The following is a 20,906-nucleotide window of genomic DNA, read 5'->3' as shown; positions in this document are numbered from 1 at the left end:
AATGTTAACCATCGGTGCCAAAGAGTTGAGAGCGGCTTCTCCTCCTCCCTCTGTTGGCAACGACAGCTCCGATAATGTGGAAAGGGCTTGGACGGGCTTGGAGCGCTGGTGGGGACTGAGATCAGGCAGCGAGCTGGAGACTTTTTGTTTGAGAAACCTCGTAAACAAGGAATCTCCTCGGAGGTGGACCCTTCACCTTGTCTACTGCTTGCCTTTTCTCCTCTTCAAGATTTCCCTGATGATAAAGTGTCCACATGGAATAAACAGAATGGAGACTCTAGTTAGTCATCTGGGTGTTTCAAAATATCCTGATGTTTGGCATCGATGAAGAAAAAAATAACCATATGACTGACTGAATTTGTCACTTTCCTTCCAAATGTTTGGATGTCACTTAGACAACGGCTTCAGTCTCTGGTCCTGAAAGGACTTGGCTGTTTCTGTCATTCTAGAGGTTTGAGCTCAGAAGTTGTCTCTCCTAGAGTTAGGGATCCTACATGTTTAGGACTGGGGTCAGGACTCACTTCTGTAACCTGACTCTTTGGATATGTGTTTATTTTTGAGTAAAGGATAGAAAGATCTTTCTGACCATTTTCACTTGAAAGCCTTAAATCTAAAGTTATGTCCTCCTGAGTATAAATACCATAAGGCAAGATTAAGGGAGAAATGACAGGGAAATAATTTAGGTCAGTGGAAATCATCATCCCGAGTCAAGCCAGTTTGGTTATAAGGCATTCCTAAAAGACACAGTAGGATCAGTTCATGGGTAGCTAGTGCTAGTGAATTTGGTGGCTTTGATCAACTAATCTATTCATTGTGCCAAGAAGGTCCCTGCCTCTAGGGAACTTATCTTGCTGGAAAAGCATGCATTTACATAAATGATTTGGATAATTAGCTTTTGAGTTTAGAAAAGTAAGAGATCTCTGGACAAAGTGGTCCCAAGAAGGATGGTAGGAATGACTATAGCAAAATCCTTCTACGTCAGTAAGAACCAGAAGGCAGCTCTTCTTCCTCATTCCTTTCCTCTTTTTCTCTTTTGTTGCTGTTCCGCTATTTTGTTTCACTAGAATGTCTTCTACGTTCTGCCTGTCCCAGTTCAACACAGCCTTGAAGCCCACTTCAGTGCATCTACAGATCCAATCTGGACAATTCCAACCTTCATTAATCTTTCCTTCCCTTGAACCCTGATGGCACCTGAACCATTTATCCGGCACATGATTCCTACTGTGCATTATAACCTGTTTTAAGAAATATAAATCTTTTCTCATCAATTCAATTGTTAAGTTCTTTTTGGCAGGTGCCAAATCTTAAGACACTTCTGTGTTACCCAGAGCCTCGAGCAGTTGCCGGTGCTCAGTTAATACCTGCCAGTGTCTGTTCGGGTATTCGTTAGTATCAGATTAGTAGGCATATATTGAATAGGCTGGTGGTGGTGAGCGAAAATTTTGGTTAGGATTGTGCCCAGAAGATCAAATTCTTGATAAGCCTAGGGATATGCCACCAAATCAGCACATTCAAGTTAAGAAACACATGCTTTGAGCAGTTTTTGGTCTTGAAGCTCCCCTTCCCTTCTTAGTTGTGATTGTTAAAGTGGATTGTTCAGAAAAGTTGTAAATTGATTAAACAGTTAATTTACTGAGACTGAAAGTTTATCAGCAGCTCTATTCACATTTTAAAAATGTCTAAAATACAAGGTTCTCAGAAAGTTCATGGAAAGATTCCTATAATCTTTTAATTCTATTTTTTCAAAAACTTTTTGAAGTACCCTAATAAAGAAGGAAATGGAAGAAAGGAAGGAAGGAAGGGAGGGAGGAAATAGAAGGAAAAAAAAGGCCAGAGGGGTAGTTTGGGGGACACACCAAACTCAATCTTCAAATACTACCAGCAATTTCATAATATGGTAATTTTTAATATTAAAAGTAAATTGTAAATGTATCCTTATAAACAATATGCATAAAATAGATCATATTCTAAAACCTTTTCTTTTTAAAATGCTTTTTCACAGTAAATTTCTTAGGTGTCAGATTTTCCCTCAAAATAATAGTGCAATGGGAAGGAAAATGTTGTCAGTGGATCAGGACTTCTCTGCTAATACAAGTCCTTGTAGATTTCTTGTAGGAGGGGGTGAAGACTCATGTCCGTCTCCGTCTTCTTTATCACTTGTAATAGCTGCACATGTTCCGTCACAATCTGTCTGAGGTCTGTCATTTTCTGCAGCAGCTTGGCAAAGAGCTGGGAGGACTCGGGGTGGTTCAGTTTGAGCTGGAGCTCCAGGGCTTGCAGCAGGTTATCTTGTATGTCCTCAATGGGCTTCACGTTCAGCAAACCTGGGCGATCTGAGGGAGGAGAAAGGGAAAAAACAACAGGAGGGTCAGTCAAAAAATTCCCTGGGCCCCTCCCCTAAGGCCTATGCAGCTCTAGTGTGCAGCACCAAAGTACTCATCCATTTTTTTGTATTTTTGCTATTTCCTAATGAGGTGGAGGGGAAGCAGAAGTGGGAAAGAACAAGGGATGGAATTAAAACCAAAATGATGAGAGCTCTGTCCAGAGGCATTCTTTTCCTGGCCAGGACAGAATCTGTATGGTCAGGTGACATAACACAGCATCAAAACAATCCTGCTCCCAAACTGAGGCCTCTTTCTGCCAACATTTCAGAAATCTCATTTCCAACTTCTGCTCCTTCCTGATGAATATGTTTTAAAGCCTCTACCTATTTTCTTACTACAACTTCAAATGTGCTAAGAAAAAAAGAAAGAAAAAGCTTTGTCTCTTTTTGGTTTAATATAGCATGTTACATTTTCAACATGACAAAATGTAGTTTTTAAATACTGTTACAGTTCAGAAGGGTAGACCCCAACTTTTTGTGTGTGTGTGTGTGTGGCTGGCCATGTATGGGGACCTGGACCTTTGACCTTGGTGTTATAACACTTGGTGTTATTTCAATTTGCAAATGGTGAGCTTAAATTACTTTAAAACTTTTTGTGTTTTTCTTCATGTAGATCTTGACAGACTTACCCTTAAATAATTTATAGTTTCTATTGTGAATAAACTCTTCATTATTATTACATTTTCTAATATATGCCTGTTGATATTTAGAGAAAACTATCAATTTTAGTATATTAAATTGATTCCAATTTTCTGAACTCTTGTCAGTTCAAATAGTTTTTAATCATGGATTTTTACTTTTTCTGGATAGATGATTACATCTGCAAATAATGGTAGCTTTATGTATTTCTTCTTTTCCAGTGTTTACAAGCCTCATTTCCTTTTCTTGCCTTACTGTGTTGGCTAACACCTCTAATATGGTACTAAATAATAGGAGAAATAGGAAACATTCTTGTTCCATTCCTAACTTTGAAGAAAATTCTTCTAAAGGTTTACCACCAAGTATGATGTTTGCTATAGATTATGGTGAATATGTTTTACAGTTGGCTTTCCAAGAGTTTTAAAGTTTTTAATTTGTTTTAGTCAGGAATGTTGTTGAATTTTATCAAATGCTATTACATTTTTCTTTCAAAAGAGATATAATATCTGAAGAGATAAGGTTTTATCTTAATCTAGTATAGTGAATTACATTAATAGATTTCCTCACACCCTTGTATGCATTTGCTAGTATTTTATTTAGTGTTTTTATATTTGTAGGTAACATTGGTCCAGAGTATTATTATTTTGTGCCATCTTTTGCCTGTTTTGCTAATAAATGTTAATTGGCCTTACAGAGTTGAGAAGTTTTTCTTCTGTTTCTATGTAGTAATGATCTGTTCCTTGATGGTTCCTTGGAATTTGTTTGTAGAACCACCTGAGCCTGGTGATAAATCTTCCTTTACCTTTAATTTTTCTTCCATGCTTTTAATCTATTCAGCCTTTCTACCACTTGTGAAATAAAATTTTAGTAATTTATATTAGAATAAAGTTGTATAAAATATTCTCTTAGAATGTGAAACCTACTATTATTTTTATTTATGTCCTCTTAATGCTCTTTACTTGTGTATATTCTCATTAAAATCTTTTTGTCAAAGGTTTATTTACTTTTTGCTTTCTTAAAAAACATAGCTTTTGGTTTTATTAAAGGCTCTGTTTTTTAAAATTGTACTTTGTTTTCAATGTATCTAATTCCTTTTTATAACTTTCTTTAGGTTTACTTTTTTCTCTTTTTCTTGTTTCTTGAGTTGGATGCAAATTCATTTAGTTTTGGTATTTTGTTTTCTAATAAATGCATTTAAGGCTATAAATTTTCCTCTCAGTGTCACTTTGGTTTCATCCCATAGGCTTTTTATTTATTTATTTTTAAAAAATGTTTTTGGCGGTTGGCCCATATGGGGATCCATACCCTTGACCTTGGTGTTATAACACTGTGTTCTAACCAACTGAGCTAACCAGCCAGCCCTCACCCCCTAGGCTTTTATACATAGTACTCCCACAGTTCTTTTCTAAATAGTCTGTCTTACAATTTTGATTTTCTTCTTATTTTTTACATTTCATTTTTAACCCACATAGACATGTGTTTTTAAAGTTCCAAGTACAAAGTTTGGGTTTTGGTTTTTGTTTTCTAATTTCTACGTTTTACTTTCTAGTTTCAAAGTCTATTGCACTGGGTGAGAATATAAGGTTGCCTCATTCGGGCTCACCAGAAGGCAGGGCTCACATCAGCGTTCAGTACCCTCATTTGACCATTTTGTATTGGCTTCAAATTGTAGCTCTTGAAGGCCATTCACTCTCTCTAAAATATGTTAACTGTATGAGTTTCACTTATCTTTTAATACTCTCCATGATCTGGTCCCGGTCACCCTCTAGCCTCAGTTTCTGTAACCATCCCTTTGCTCCAGTCATATTAAGCTACTTCCATACCAAGTTCCTCAAACATCCTATGTGCTTTCAGGACTCTGTGCTTATGCAGATCCTGTTCCTCCTGCTGGAAACATTCTTACCTTCCCTTCACTCACCTTAGTGACTTCAATCATTCCTTCAAAATACAGCCTGTGACGGGATTCCATCCTAGAATCTTGCCTTGACATTATCCCTTCCTCTCCCCTGTTCTTCTAATCTCCTTTCTCTGGGCGTCCCCAGCACCCTTTAAACACCTCAATCCCTAGTTTTTTGGTTTTTGTTTTGGTGGCTGGCCATTATGGGATCAGAACCCTTGACCTTGGTGTTACAACACTGCGCTCTAACCAGCTGAGCTAACTGGCCAGCATCAATCACTACTATACTAGATTAGATTTATTGAATGGTTATTATTTTCCAAACATTGTGTTAAGGACCTTATGCACAACATATCAGTTAATCTTCACAATAACCCCATGAGGCCATACTTTATGGAGGGTGGAATTAAGACTTAGAGAAAGGCATTACATCTTGCCAAAATCAGCCACTTGCTAGTAAATGGCAGAGATGAAATTTGGATCTAAGTCTGACCGATTCCAAATGCTACATTCTTACTCTTGTGACCCTATATTATAAGTACTGATTTTCTCGTTTATCTCCCCCTAGGCCATGAGGTGTTGGAGGGCTGAGACTTTGTCCTGATTGTCTCTGAACCACCAGTGGAAACACAGGGAGCACTTGGTTGACTGAGTTAATGAGTGAGAATGTTGTTAGCCAAGAGCCCTGGATCAAAGAGTACAATTCTCCTGGTTGGTGAACAAGCCTAAAAGCAGAACCACTACACTCCCGTAAACGGTGTTTTCCTGTATTTAATAAACTCTAGTAACCTTCACCCATTGAAGTGAGGCTCAAGAGACCAGTGTTAGAATCCAGAGTGGTCTCAAGGTGGGATTTTCAGAACTCTAAACATTCTGCTAAATTAAGTTTCTTATTTATTTTTTCATTACAGAAGGAAACTTGTCTTTGTTTTTTTTTTGTTGTTTTTTTTTTCTGTAACTTCTCTAACATCTCCCATTGACTGGAATAAGTATATATATATTTCTTAATTTCAGCATTTAATTTCAGAACTTTCAGCAAAAAATCTCAGATTCTGGGCCGGCCCCGTGGCTCACTCGAGAGAGTACGGCGCTGGTACCGCCGAGGCCGTGGGTTCGGCTCCTGTATAGGGATGGCGGGTTCGCTCACTGGCTGAGGGTGGTGTGGAAAACACCATGCCGAGGGTTGCTATCCCCTTACTGGTCAGGAAAAAAAAAAAAAGAAAGAAAAAATCTCAGATTCTGAGAATGAAACAAACAATTTAGTCCTGACCTAGAGAATAATGCCCCTGGAGGAGGTGTGCCTTGGTTACAGCTGTTATATGACAATGAAAACCACTTTCGCTTCTCGGAAAGCTGGATCTTGGATTGGAGCCTTTGGTTTAATGATTGCTGATCCTCCCTCTTAGCAAATGTTCAAGATTTCAAAGGCCAGTGGTGGTGTGAAGCCACGTGCACCAGAGTGGCAGCAACGTGGGTAAAGACAGGTGCTGAGCGAGGCTCCTCCTGGCCTGGGATCACACAGTCTTCATGTAGGACTCTGCTCACTGGGCACTGACTCCTTTTTTCCTGTTTCCTTTTGAGCACATCAGTGGGGTAAAAACTTCTGCTGAGGAGATGATGTTAATCTAGAAGTTCTCTTTTATCAAACAATCAAACTCTAAACTGCAACTGATCAGGCTTGCTGGAAACACTTGGCTCCAAAGCACTCTAGGAGTGGAGAAGGATCTGGTTTGGATTTTCAAACCTCTCTTTGGCAAGTTATTCTTTATGATGTGATGGATGAAACTTGGCTGAAGGGCTGAAATTTTGTGGCCACAGATTAGATGTATTTTCTCCAATGACAAGTTAGATCATTTACAGATCAGTCCCACTGTCCGCCTGACTAAGCCTCTGTCAAGGCAAAATGGTTTGGGGAAGGGAAACAGCAGAGTGGAAGAGTTGTGCTTTGTACTTCTAGGTCTTCACTCTCAGCTCTGTGACCAGGGTAAACCAACGGAGCTCACTGTATTCAATTTTCTCCTCTGTAAACTACAAGGATCAGACTAAACAGATGATGTCTAAAACCCTAATTCAAAAGTTCTAAAATTTATTCTCATTTGTAATTCCCTCTACATAATTCACACAATTCAACTGGGGAAATAAACTCAAAAACCTAATTGGAAAAGTATATTAACAGGCTTACACATTAAACTTAGAATACCTGGCTTTTTAAAAACAAAACTTCCTTTGGTTTTGATCAGCACCACACTCAGCCAGTGAGCGAACTGGCCATCCATATATGGGATCCGAACCTGGGGCCTTGGTGTTATCAGCACTGCACTCTCCCGAGTGAGCCACGGGCCGGCCCTCTTCCTTTGGTTTTGAGCAAGCCCTAGAGTCAAGAGCAAAAGAGTCTGTACACTCTCTACCCTCCGACTGGCTACAAGGCCTCCCTACTGCCCTCTCCTGCCTTTCTCTTCCCACTTTCCTCTCCATGCACACTCAGGCCTTTACTGGACTAAGCCAGGTACCACAGGTGTGCCATGGAAATCTGTCTAAACACACACCCCTGTGCCAGGTCCCTTCCCTTCCCTCTCACCTCCCATCAGCCTAGTGCCTGCTAAGACACTGCTCTTAGAAGGCCTGTTGGAGAACCTCTCCCTGCTCCTTGCAGAGGGTTAGAGTTGAGTCTGGAGTAGGAGCAGGGTCAAGGGCCCTCTTCACTGGACTGGGCTGCCTTTTGGGAAGTACGCATTGACTCAGACTCCAGGACTTCGCACTCTTTTGAGGAGGAGGCTGGAGTCAATTACTGGTTCCTCACTACCCAGGCTGCAAAGAATTGGGAAAGAAATCTTTCCGGTCTCCATTCACAGAGTCCTGGAATTGATTAGAAAGCCCTGTTGATTATGGGCAAGTCTATAAAGATTCCATCTTATCCAGATCTGGTTCTGCTAAGTGGAGAGCTTATCTGAAGCAGATTCAAATTCTCTGACCCTCTTGGGATCTGCCCACCTGGGCCAGGCGCTCCCCTAGCACAGATTTCCTCAGGAGGCATCTGGATTAGGGAAGCAGATGGCCACAGCAGAGTTTCTTGAAGGAGAGGGATCATTTTGTCTCTATTCCAGGAGCTGCTGTTGCAGCTTTTCCCAGCTTTCCCTACTGGCTTTCTGAGAGGGACAAATCTGTAATGGATTGTACCTAGGCCATTTAAGGAAAAAAGGTCTGATTGCAGGGTGGCTGTAAATTGATCCACAGACCATGAATGACCTTAGCTCAGGTATGGGGTGAAACTGAAGAGGTGGTAGGCTACTTAGGGAACTCTGGCACTTTGCAATTTAACTTCCTTTTAAGTTTCTTCTCTAATTTCCTTTACTGCATTGATTCTAAGTTCACGAATGTGTTCTAAGGAGCAGTGGATTTGGAAACTGAAGACTTGATTTGCGTCCTGTCTCTCTTCCACTTAGTTTCTGTTTGCCTTTGGACAAATCATTTAATCTTTCCAGGTTTTGTCTTAATTTTTAAACAATATTTCTTTCATAAGGTCATGGTGAGAATGAAATAGGTAAAGGAACTTTAGAAGATATTATTATTGTCTGTGTTACAAATAAATGTAATTTCCTGCTTGAGTCAGGAGCATAAGCAGGAATAGGTGGCATAGAAATGGTCTGGATATGGAAGGTTTTTGAGTTCTTGGTAAGAACAGAAAATCAGGGGCCCAAGAAAATAATTCCTGATGCAGACACATGTTTGGGGGTTTGGGCAAGTTCTCATTCCTGTAGTTGAATGCATGTATGAAAGATAGTTTAAGAATAGTAACAGAATGAAAAAGCCACGGTGCCCAAATTCACTCATTCTCTGAAGAAATGAGGCGAGGGGTTTCTGGGGTATTTTTCTGATCTAACCATCGGAATCACGATGAGCATCAGACAGAACTGTGCTTTTAGCAAAGTAAACTCTGGTGTGGCCTGCAGCAATTCCTTCCCACCAGCCTACCTTTAGGAAAAAATAATTTGAGAAAGTTTCACATGTGTTCTTTTCATATTTAAATTTGAATTGAAGCTTGACTTAGTGTGGGGATTCTCAATTTTGGCTACACACTGAAATCATCCGGGGAGGTTAAAAACAAACTATTGCCTGGATCCATACCTAGAGATTCTGGTTTACTTGGCCTAGCGTGTGACCTTCAAAATTTTTAAAAGCTTTCAGGTGATTCTCACGTGCAGCCAAGGTGAGCACTACTGGTTTAGTGAGAATTGGTGGGAATCTCAACTTTGCAACTTGCTGGGTAACCTTGGGAAAGTTCCTTAACCTCCCTGTATCTCAGTTTACTCATTTTAAAAAATGGAACTATAGAGCTGGCTGGTTCGCTCACTTGGTTAGAGCGTGGTACTGGTAACACCAAGGTCAAGGGTTTGGATCCCCTTACTGGCCAGCTGCCAAAAAAAAAAAGAGCTATAACAATAATCTAATTCACAGTGTTGTTCAGGGGATTAAGTAAGTTAATGTGTGGGAAATGCTACACAGTAAGTGACTATGCAGTTTTCGTTAGTGTTCCTTAAACATGCCTTTTCTTCCCGACTTTCCTTTTCCTCTCATTTCTCTGATTTTCCTGAGTCCTTTCTGTATCTTTCCTATTCTTCCATAATTTCTCCTTTCATCTAAGCCCCTGACCCCCTTTTTTCTTCTTTCCAGATGTTTTCCCCTTTCCACTCCCGGGACTGCACCTTGCTGAGGATTTATTAGGAATGCTAGCAGGGCCAGCCTAAAACAATCAGAAGACTGAGCAATGGATGATTTTAGGAGCAATGTAGTTTATGGCTGCTATCAGGGAAAGGGGATGACATAAAATAGGGATCTTGCAAATGCTTTAACGAACAGATAAAGAAAATCTGTAATGAGCACATTCTGCTGTGAACACACATATTGCTGGTGGAGTCCTCACTCTGAAGTGGGTTAACATTCGAACACTTCTGTTTCAACTATAGTTTCACACTAATAAATGCTTCCTCTGTCTATGTTCGATAACCATAATATGTATGCACTTAGCTGGGCTGGTGGAGGGGAAAACCACAACGACGAAACCAAACTCAGCCAATTTTTTCTTGAATCTGCCCATGAAGTAGCAATTACACATCAACTCACCTCGTCTGAAACACACAACTCCACCCTCAAAAAAGCCGACTCCCAAACTACAAAGCAGAACACAAGCTCCCAGTGGCAAGGTGGGAAACACTTTCCCCTCTGCCCTGTTCAAAGCTCTGCTTTCACTCAACAGTAGCTCCAGTGAACTGAGCGTGGCTCCGTTTTATTTTCACGTCTTTGAGAACAGAAATGGGACTTGAGATTTCTGTCCTGCCCTTTGGAAGTCCTTGTTCCTACCTCCTTGCACCCTGGGGTTAGGGCCCCCTTATTGCTCTAGTCGTTCAAGGTCACTCAGTTTGAGTTCAGCCATGGGGTTTGCTCCCCTCCTTTTTGTCAGGACAGGAGGCCAGGGGGCGAGGGGCAGTCTGTGGTTCTCCCCGTAAGCCGAAGGATGCACATGCTTTTCTGCTCCTGCTGTGTCGAAGATGGGCTCTGCTCAGGACTAGAAGTGGGGGTGGAGCAGGAAGAATGATCTCTTCTGAGTCTCCCATCAACCTGACACACTCATGCCCCTGATCCATCTGGGGGCTCTACTCTGAGATTTTCTGGGTAGGAGAAAGAATACAGAGAAAGGGAAAGGACAAGAGAAGGGAGGACTAAGAACTCCTTCTCTTCCTTCCTTCCTCCACCTCTAGAAATGGCAACAGCAAATCAAAGGCAGAAAGCCAAACAAAAAGTTGCCAAGTGTTATAATTCTCTGCATACCCTGCTCCTCCAACATCTTCCTTTCCAATGTCTTTGAGAAGAACGTGCAATCTAAAACATAGGTATGATCTGTAAAGTTGACCTCTAAACACATAATATTCCCCAAAAGTTCATCAGAATTCTGGGAGGGTGGGAACCTGCCTCAGTCCTGCTCTTCCCCATCTCCCTGGGGCCAACGGGGCTTCAAATTCCCCACACTCCTAAGGCCCCTCCCCTTTCCTCAGTATCTCTTTCCCTTGGGGTTTTGTTCTCAATCCACAACTAATCTCCTTACAGTGGTAGCTGATAAAGGGATTAGCTGATAAAGGGATCGCTTCCTAGGGGTATTTATATTGCAATAAGGGATTTTAAGAATGACTATCGGTGATCTGGTTGGTTAGCTCAATTGGTAGAGGTGCTGATAACACCAAGGTCAAGGGTTTGGATCCCCATACAGGCCAGCCGCCAAAATAAAATAAGAATGACCATTGGTGGTAGGACTGAGTGGAGCTACTTCAAATTATATCATATAGGGGAAAAGTGGAAATTAGCATCTACTGCGTGCTTCACATGTCCCAGGCATTGTGCCAGAGGCTCCACATAATGGTATTTCATTTGCTCAGGGAACTGATAAGGAAATTAAGGCTGGGGAGGTAAATAATTGCCTGCAATTACACATCTACTAAGTGGTGAAGTTGGGGTTTGGGGGTTTTTGCACTCCTGTCCATGGCTTTCACTATGCCGTCCTGCCTCTAAAGGAGACTTCTCTAGGACTGAGTGATTCCTTAACTACCTGCATGTGGCCTCTCTCTCAGGAGCGACTTGACCCAGTGCTCGGTTTCATTCTTCCTTACTTATAGATGATCTGTCTGAACATCTTGGTAAATTGTGCCAGTCTGGAAGGCTGCCTGGGGTCACCCGGAGTTTAAACACACATTGTGAGAGCCCAAAATGATAAAGTGCCCAGAACACAGCCCACTGACTGACTGAATCTCTTCCAAGACTGGTGTGGGGACAGGAATGACTCAGCAGTTCGACGCTCCATCCCACGTCTGTCTCTGAGGTCAAACACCACTGTGTGCTCACTTGCTGCAAGGATCCCAGCCTACCAAGCACCGGCTGAGAAGGGAATTTCATTTCTGAAGTGGTCACAGATAAAGATAATTTCATATTCTACAAACGACCAACACCCGTGTGGGTAAAGTCTGCCAGACGATTCCCGAAGGCTTCATCTCCTCCTCACCACCCCATCCCCACCCCCCCAGCTCTCTGGTTTTTAGAATTTGGGTGCCAGTTGAGAACTCATAAATATACCTCACTCCTGTCAAATCAAGTTCACGAGGTTGTGAAAATAGTGAACTAATGGGGACACTTCTAGGTAACTCAAGTTGAGTCATTATGCAAAGGTGAAGTTCTGCCAACTGGCTGTGGGAGGAGCGACCCTTCAAGGGAAGAGCCTCACACACTAGATTCGAGTGTAGGGGCCCATTAAGCAGTTTCCCAATTAGCAAATGAGCGCTATTACTCTGCAAACACTCATAGCTCAGATGGGGGATATGAACTGCGTGACAATACTCTTTGGCTGTCCCACTCAAGAGAAATCAGATGTCCTTGTTTATTCTCAACATCACAAGAAGAGTCAGAAAAACATCAGCTTTCACCAGTTAGGCACCAGCCTGAGTCTTGTCCAGAAAAACTCTACAGATAAGGTGGCTGAATATTTAGCTGATCTCAGAGAAGGAGAATGTTCGCTCATTGTTGTTCATGGTATTTTTAATATTTAAGTTTCAAAATATTTGGGGTTTTATCTCGTCCCCAGGTAACTAGTAAGGAAGTTGCTAACAGACCTGGACGATGTGGAGGCCACTGGGCTGTGCAGAATCAGAGGCAACCTAAGCTGGGTTTCCCCAGAAAAAGCATCGGCCGACTCAGGCACGTACACCCTGTCATTTGGTCCCGAGAGAAATGCCACATCGCCCATTGTAACTTGTAGAAACAGTTCTGCAGTTAAATGGAAAGATGACACTTTCCACTTCAGAACTAAAAATACTCTCAAGATTTTCAAGGGTAGTTGAGGGATAGGGGAAGAGAGAAGGAACACTTCCAAACCCAGTCCTCCTTAAACCGCGTGCCTGTGGAACACTCGTGTCCTGTGAGCAGGAATGAGGTACTTTGCTACTGCAGCTGAGTGTTCTTTTGTACGTTTCTGAAGGGCAGGATGAAATGAAGGTATTGAATGGTATTTTAACAATTTTACATTTCTCTCATTTTTCCTGCAACCACTTATTTATATTTGACCCCGGTATAAGATGGTGTCTGATAAGTAAAAATGTATTTATTTGGTTATTTAAAATATATGGTCCATTTTTGTGGTGTGTTCTGCAAACAGCACCATTTTTTCCAGGCGCCCTGTGATCTGAACAAACTGAGGAACCTCAGCACCAGCCTCCAGCCTCATCGCCAGGCTATTCCTTCCCAAGGCAATTTTCAAAACCAAGGGAGTAATTTTGTTAAGAAAGGTTAAAATGGTGTCTTAACAAGGGCTTTGAATTAATAACTAATATCTGAACTGTAACCCGGAAATTCTTAATTATAATATTTGGAGGCAGCATGGAAATAGGTAGTTTTCGAAAACTGCCAAAAACTGCAAGACCAAGGTAATTAATTGAGATGCTTACACATCTCAATCCACAAAGGCAGTAGAGCCTAATGGTTCAGTGCACCAGTGTTAAAGTCCAAGAGACCTGGGCCTGAACCTGGACCTCACCAACTGGTGACTCTGGGACCTTGGGCAAGTTGCTTAATCTCTCTAAACTTCTGTTTTCTTCATCTCTAAAGTGAGGATGATGATAGACAATGTAGAGCTGCAGGACAGATTAAAGTACTCAATGGTAGGTATTATTATTATTATTATTATGATTTCAGATTATTATTCATTCAACAAGCATTTATTGAGTAAGTTATTCTGGGCCAGTGCTGTGATTTTGATTCTATTTTAACTCCAACAAATTAAAAAGTCTATCTATTACCTATGTATCTATCTTATCTATCTGTGGTGACTCATGGGTGAGCCACAGGGGCCTCAGGTTATTGACCTGATAGAACTAGGTGTTATCTAATGAACATAGAACATCCACTCTTCCTTGATCTACAGTGCATAGCCATGAGAACAATCCCCCCTTCTTCTATCCCATTCTCCCTGCCCACTCAACAGTAGAAACATCCACGATCATTCCAAGAACAGCTGTCCAAAACTGCTTCTCAGAGAAGGAACAGTGCTGGGATTGCTGGAAAAAGACAGAGCTGCTCTATTGGTGGTTTGTGTAACCAAGCCAGGCTTAAGAGGGTGAATGAGGAGGCTGGATGGCTTGCCAGCCATGGCCATTGTAGTGATATTTGCAGCTTCTCTGTCATTAGGACAGTGGTGGCAATTTGCCTTGAAAGATATATCGTAAATCCAGTGAATTTCCTCCCCCATATCTTGGAAGTTTAGGAAGAACCGAAATAGATTCCAAACTGTTTTGAATTAACAAAAAGAGCTTTTTCCTGTTGCAGAGTTCCAGCTGGAACCCTCCTAGACTTCTTCACTGAACAGTACCCGCTCAAGGGGGTAAACCATCTAATCGAGAGTCCTGGGGCTTGTCAGCTTTACACTTGGCTTTAGTTGCTGGGTAGGTTTTGGGAGTTTGCTCGTGTGGCTGGCATGGTGCTGTGGCGCCAGCTGCAAACGTGCCCTTGCTGGAGGCAGTTTTATTGGCTCTTGACACTACCCATCCTGTCAGTAAGACGAGAGGGTACAAAGGGAAGCTATCACCACGATCACCAGGGTGCTCCTGCTGGCTTCCAGGCCCACACCTTGGGGAAGGTACTGAGGGCAGTGCAGGTGGTACCCACCAATGCAGGAGTGAGTGAGGTGACCACCAGCCAGGTAGCAGAGGGGACAGGGCAACTGGAGATGGCAGTGAGTACACCCGGGTTTCAGTCCCAGATCCACTGCTCACTAGTCGTTAGATCTTAGACAAATTGCTTAGGTCTATGACCCTTGCTTTTCTTTCTTATGAAATGAGAATAAAAATGCAGGAGCACTGTCAGGATCTAATGAGAAATGTGTATGAGATGCTCTTTAAAAAGTACACAGTGTTGAACTCTGGTTCTGGAGTGGTGTTCTTTTTACTTAGTCTATTTCTTGCCCCAAGTTCTGGGAAGCAAGAGAGAGAAGAACTAGGTCACCTTTCTCTGCAAGCTTGGTTTGAAAGCTGAGTGTATAGCAGAGATGCTAAGCACCAGGCAAATCTAAGTACCAAATCAAATGGTATCAGCAGTTTTAGGGTTGAAGTTGAACAACAGAGATCTTAGTGTGGCAACTCCAGTTTCCCCAGCAAATAGTTTGTTGGCTCAAATCAGTTACTTTTTTCCAAAACTCCCTTCTGGGTCCTCTAGGTATCTCACCCCTCTTAGTCTCTCCAATTCTTACCACCCCACTGTTGTATGGTGCTCATCTCCCTCTTACTTCCCTCAGTCTAGGGTCCTAAGCGCCTTCACCAGAGGGACGCTCTTCTGTGATTCTAAGGCTGACTTAGAATGAGGTCAACCGACCCCTGCCGAAGGCATTTCTTTCCGGAATCACTAAAACAATTGATAGACTTCAGAATAAATTGCGGAGGAGAAAATAATCACTCCTGTTAAGATTGGGTAATCAGAAATTTATTTGCTGAAATAAATCCTCTTGCTTACATGAATGTTTTCCCTTTCTGGAAAATCCAGGATAGGGAAAAAGACACTAGTTGAGAAACTATGTCTTACTATAATAAACCACAATCTGGGATATTGATCTCACCATCTACAGACGACTGAGATTCTGATCTCACCGAAAGCCAGTCTTTGGATAGGGAACGACTGGTAAGCAGCTCTTTGCCTGGCCTACACCCAATCAGCCTCTCTGAGTAAAGAAGAGAATTGAATTTCTGTGAGTTGGACAAACACGGGGTTCAGCTTAGTTTATTCATTCTTATCTACTGCCTGTATGTAGACTTCATCTACAAAAGTAAACTTTGATCAGGGAAGGATCTGGCCTTTGTGATAGGAAATTAGTCAAGGGTAACACCTATTTTTTTTTTTTTTTTTTTGAGGAAGTCTAAAGTTATTCATAGGGTTTTTCTTTTCATTATAACTACAGATATAAGATTTTTATAATCTAGGGCTGACCAGTTAGCTCAGTTGGTTAGAGTGTGGTGTTATAACACAAAGGTCAAGGGTTTGCATCCCTGCACCAGCCAGTTGCCAAAAAAAAAAAAAAAAAAAAAAAAAAATCTACGACAGGCTGCTACCTATGGATTTCTTTCATTGTTATGAGGATCAAATGAGATCTGGATATTGGCTATTGTGAAGACAGTCTGTATAAAGCTAAAAGGAACTTGATACAACATCTGCATTTAAATGGTACTATCTTTAACTTTCATAATTGAAAGCTGAAGCCTGTGGTATCAATTAAATAGAATCAAACTATTTCTTTACCAGTTAACGAAAATTTTAAAGGCCTAACGAATCACTGATTTTTAAATAATCTAGGCTGTGAGAAATCTATTCAGAGGCAGTAATGGCATCTTTTCTAGATAGAACCACTCTATTGTCTCCTGTGCTCATAGAACAACATTGCTCAGGTTCAAAAAGCCCTGAGTTATCATGATTGCTTTTTGCCTAGACCTTTCCTAGTTAGAAACCAAGCACCTTTAAATGGCTTATTTCAAATGCCTCCCTTAGTATCTGTGGTAGGTATATAAACTACTACAAACTTTTTTTATACATATGCATATATATGTGTGTGTGTATCTGTACATGTGTGTATGCATATAAACTTTTTGGTACGAGAAAGAGGACTTTGTTAATCTTATTTATTCTGAGGGCAAAGACCTTTACTTTTCACTTTGAATTATAAAATGGCCACGTATTACTTTTGTGAAAAAATAATAACAAATATTAACAATGTGTATGTAGTGACATGGGAAACTGATTAAGTGAAAAGAATATAGACATGGGATATATAGTATGCTTAGGAGAAATATTAGAGAGAAATATATCAAAAGTTAATATATTTCTACTCTTCATTAAAAATAAAATGTACCTTAAAACATTAGCTAGTCAATATCAATGTTTTTCAAAATTTAATATTTTCCTTTCAATGAACCTCATATACACTGGTCTCGCTCTTTGCTGAATTAATCAACAATCCCAGAGAGTCACAGATTAATTCAAGAAGTAGATTTGGTCAAGATATTAAAATGTGTTGAATAGTGCATGTTTGTCCTATTAAACATAACATCAAAAAGTTATTTTAAAGTGAATTGCAACTTGACACTGGACTGGTGGCTCCAGAGTTACTCTATGCCCTACTGCTATTGATTTGCACGTTAGTCATTTAAAGGATAGTATTTTGAATAGTGTGGAAGTTAAGAGAATAGACTCTGGATCCAGATTGCCTGGGTTCATAATCCTAGCTCTGTCTTTTGCCACCTGTATAACCTTGGGCAAGTGAGTGAAGCTTTCAGTGCTTTGGTTTCCTCATTTGTAAAATGGTCCTTACCTCACTGGGTTGCTGTGAGGATTAAATAAATGTGTATGAAGTGCTCAGAACACTGTCTGTCTGGCACATAGTAAGTTCTAGATTAGTGTTTGCTATTATTGTTATTATTATGATTACACTATGCACCTAATTTCAGAAGCATTCTGCTCTTAATTGGACAACAAAAGACTACAGAGTAGATCATACTCTTTATAATATATGGTGCAGCTGTACACAGTTTACATCTTCGGATCACTATCCCCCCACAGGTGAGCTTCCACCAACAGGATATTCTGTAGAGTACACAGAAAAAGCTCAGCTGAAGTCCATTCCATTTCAACATGAAAACTCATCACTTAAAAACAATTTTTATGAGAGATATGAAAGTAAAACTTTCTTTTACTTGACTTGGAAACATGAGAGAGACTAATGAAAATAACATTTAGTGTAAAACCTGGCCTTTGGAGTTGGTTAGTTAGATTACTTTGCAAGGCTAAAAATACAACAAATTGCTAAATAACTCAATTTATTTCTCTGCTGTGTGTACTTTGGTTCAGATTGAATTCTTAATCACAGCCAACCACCTCACAAAGGCACTTTAAGGAAAGCGGTCAGAGGAACTTACATGAGAGAGTGGGTGAGGTCATTAGATACCTATTCCTTGATTCCTGCTTTCAGAGAAGCAACTCAAGTAATATCTTAGTGACAGTGGGGCAGGAGCACAATTTAACCAAAAACACTTACTATGCCTTCTCTATGCCAAGTGAGCATCTTCTTAAGGAAAGTTACACATGTCATTACTTAAATGAAGTGAAGAATGAACTGGTTTTCTGGAAAGGATATGAAAAAGACAAGGAAAAAGGGCTGGCTGGTTAGCTCACTTGGTTAGAATGTGATGCTGATAACACCAAGGTCAAGGGTTTGGATCCCCATACCAGCTAGCTGCCAAAAACAAAAAACAAACAAAAAAAAAAACAAAAAAAAAACCAAACCCCACCCAAAGACAAATAATTTTAAAAAAGGAAAAGAAGACATTCGTTGTTTGGATTTGACTGGAAAAAATATCGTGAGAGATAAAAGAAAAGAGACTGGGCTCCTTATGGCCTTCTTACAGCAAACCTATGATATTCTCTTTTGGTATTTGACATGTAAAGGGACATTTTCGTGGCATTATGCCTTTGGCATTTTCCGTGTGAAAAGGAACATAAACAAACATTAAGGAAATTCAAAATTCTTTCGGCTATCCCACCCTCCTTTAGAGAAGACCAGAAGATGAATCTTACCTCCACTGAGAATAATGACAGCTATAAATATTGCCAAGTCGCTGTCATCTAATTCCAGTGCGTTGAACTTCACAGCAAACTCAAACTTTGGCTCCATAAAGTCACCAAAGGGCTTTCGCAGGCTCTTTAAAAATTCCCTCGTCATGAATCCTTGGCCCTCTGATATGAGAACCCCATCTTTATTCATTAAGGAGGCCAGCATCGTGTAAATGATCTCATGGACACCATACTTGAGGAGAGTTACTTGGTCATTCAAGTCAAGGTTCACAAAACCGGGAATATTTTTGGCGTACTCTGTGATCTCCTGCACAGATTCCACAGAGCGAAACTGGCACCCCTGAAAAATGCGGATGGCCACCTCTTTGCTCTGCTCCTGCAGGGGGGTGATGTGTTTAAACTTGATCTTGTCTTCTCCCATCATTAAGGAATTCATGTCATAGATAACAAATGGCTGAAAATAAAGAAGGGAAATAGTGGCTGAGTTGGAGAATTCTAATTCACAGTGAATGCCATACCCGTTCAGAAAATTATTTCTTTATATACATTTGCTTGGCTAACTAAAATCTTTAAAGTGGAAGACAGTTAACAACGAGGAAATACTCTTGTCTTCTTTTATTCACCTTAATTATCTTCTGAGACCAAACATATTGCACCAGTTTTGGTCTTCTTTCTCTTCAATTTACACTATAACACTTTACCTATGACTGGCTAAATAGTTCCGATTTCTGTTGTTTACAGAGTCTTTGTTGTTGATTTTTAAAATGATACAAAACCTATTGTTTACATTGGCTTTCAATGGAATACATTTTTAACGTTCTTTCAATAAAAAATTACTTCAGAAACTCAGGGTTTAAAATACCCACTTGAACATAAGGTAACCTTTCAGTTTTAGATGAAATCTACTCAGATCGCAAGTGAAACACAGTGTACATATAAAATATATTTAAGTATTAAGGCCGGCCCGTGGCTCACTCTCGAGAGTGTGGTGCTGATAACACCAAGGCCACGGGTTCAGATCCCTATATAGTGACGGCCGGTTGCCTCACTGGCTGAGCGTGTTGCTGACAATACCAAGTCAAGGGTTAAGATCCCCTTGCCAATCATCTTTATTAATAAATAAATAAATAAATAAATAAATAATAAAAAAAAGATGTGTTAAAAAATCACTCTGAAAGTAGATTAGGAATACTGAGCCAAGAAAATGTCCATTTCTTTTCTTAAAGTTCTGGAAGCCATCTGTTTCAGAAAGAGCAGATGTAGAAGCCCTGAGAATAAATGCTGCAAAAAATGACAAAATAAAAAGGATTCTGAACTTAATTTTTTAAATGTCCGTACTTACGGGTGGAGTAATCAATAAATACGTGCATCAATTACTCAAGCTTGCAACAGGCTGCTTCCAAAAGCAAGTTGTGTGGGTCATGAAATTCTCTTTCATTTCCTTACATAGAACTAATCAAAGGTTTGTGCTCATTGTGAGATTCTCAAGGGGACTCTGACTGAGAAGGGCAACATTTCACATACACTGGATATGCTGAACTATATGAGGAGTTAAACCCCCAAGCCTACTTAAATAATTGTATACCTGAAAGCACTGGAATAAGAGTTGAGGGTATCTGGGTTCTAGCTTTGGTTCTGAGTTAACTATGTGACTTCAGGAAAGTCATTTAACTTTCTTTTGTCTCAAGTCTCTCAGCTGAGAGGAGTAGATAAAACTGGGGGTCTCTTTCTCTTCCCTGGAGGAAATTCTAGTTGCATTTCTCAGAAGCAGTGTGTGTGTGAGTGTGCGGGGGGTGTGAACGGATATGTGTGTATGTTCCTGCACACATGCACATACGTGGAACATGAGCCTCTGATGTCATAAAAGTAAAGATTCTTCCCAGCAGAGATGCTGAGAATTCTCTCCTGAATAGCAAGAGGGAGAGGGTGCATGAGAGGCCAAAGTAGTCAGTTTCAAGATCTACTGGTCCGAGATTTTATTAATCTCTATAGGAGTCTATGATTTCCAACAAACTGTTAAGTCCACTCTACATTGGAGGAAATAACACTCACATTAACGACTCTTAGATATTGAATAAGATTTCCAAACTTGTACATTAAATCAACCCCACTTACTGGAGTTATTTCTTAAAATCTCACTTTTGTTACCAAAAAATTCACTTCAATTGTACTGTTTAGCAAACCCCAAAAGAGGACAAACGTGAGGATGCAAGAGCAGCTGTGCCTGGTAGCTCTAACTAATTCTTCAAGGAAATCAGGAGCCAATTGTGCTTACTTAGACATTTTGCTCCTGTTTTTTTTTTTTTTTTTTTTCCTTCACCTCTTCAGGACTTTTCTTATTAA

General features: G+C 40.5%; 1 protein-coding gene across 1 annotated transcript in view; it reads right to left on the bottom strand.

Annotated features, from left to right (window-relative positions):
- Positions 1–2,019: 2,019 nt before the first annotated feature.
- The window catches only part of PPARG (peroxisome proliferator activated receptor gamma), a 71,353-nt gene continuing 52,466 nt past the window's right edge, over positions 2,020–20,906 (bottom strand). Inside the window, exons 6-7 of the mRNA XM_063113559.1 lie at positions 18,567–19,017; positions 2,020–2,333 (exon numbers count right to left, since the gene is read on the bottom strand). Of these exons, the coding sequence (XP_062969629.1) occupies positions 2,086–2,333; positions 18,567–19,017 (699 nt within the window). The 3' untranslated portion in view covers positions 2,020–2,085. The remainder of the gene's footprint in view (positions 2,334–18,566; positions 19,018–20,906) is intronic.

This window comes from Cynocephalus volans, chromosome 11 (assembly GCF_027409185.1).
Source record: "Cynocephalus volans isolate mCynVol1 chromosome 11, mCynVol1.pri, whole genome shotgun sequence".
NCBI classification, from domain to species: Eukaryota; Metazoa; Chordata; class Mammalia; order Dermoptera; family Cynocephalidae; genus Cynocephalus; species Cynocephalus volans.
The sequence above is the reverse complement of the archived record's forward strand: the minus strand, read 5'-3'. Positions and strand labels throughout refer to the sequence as shown.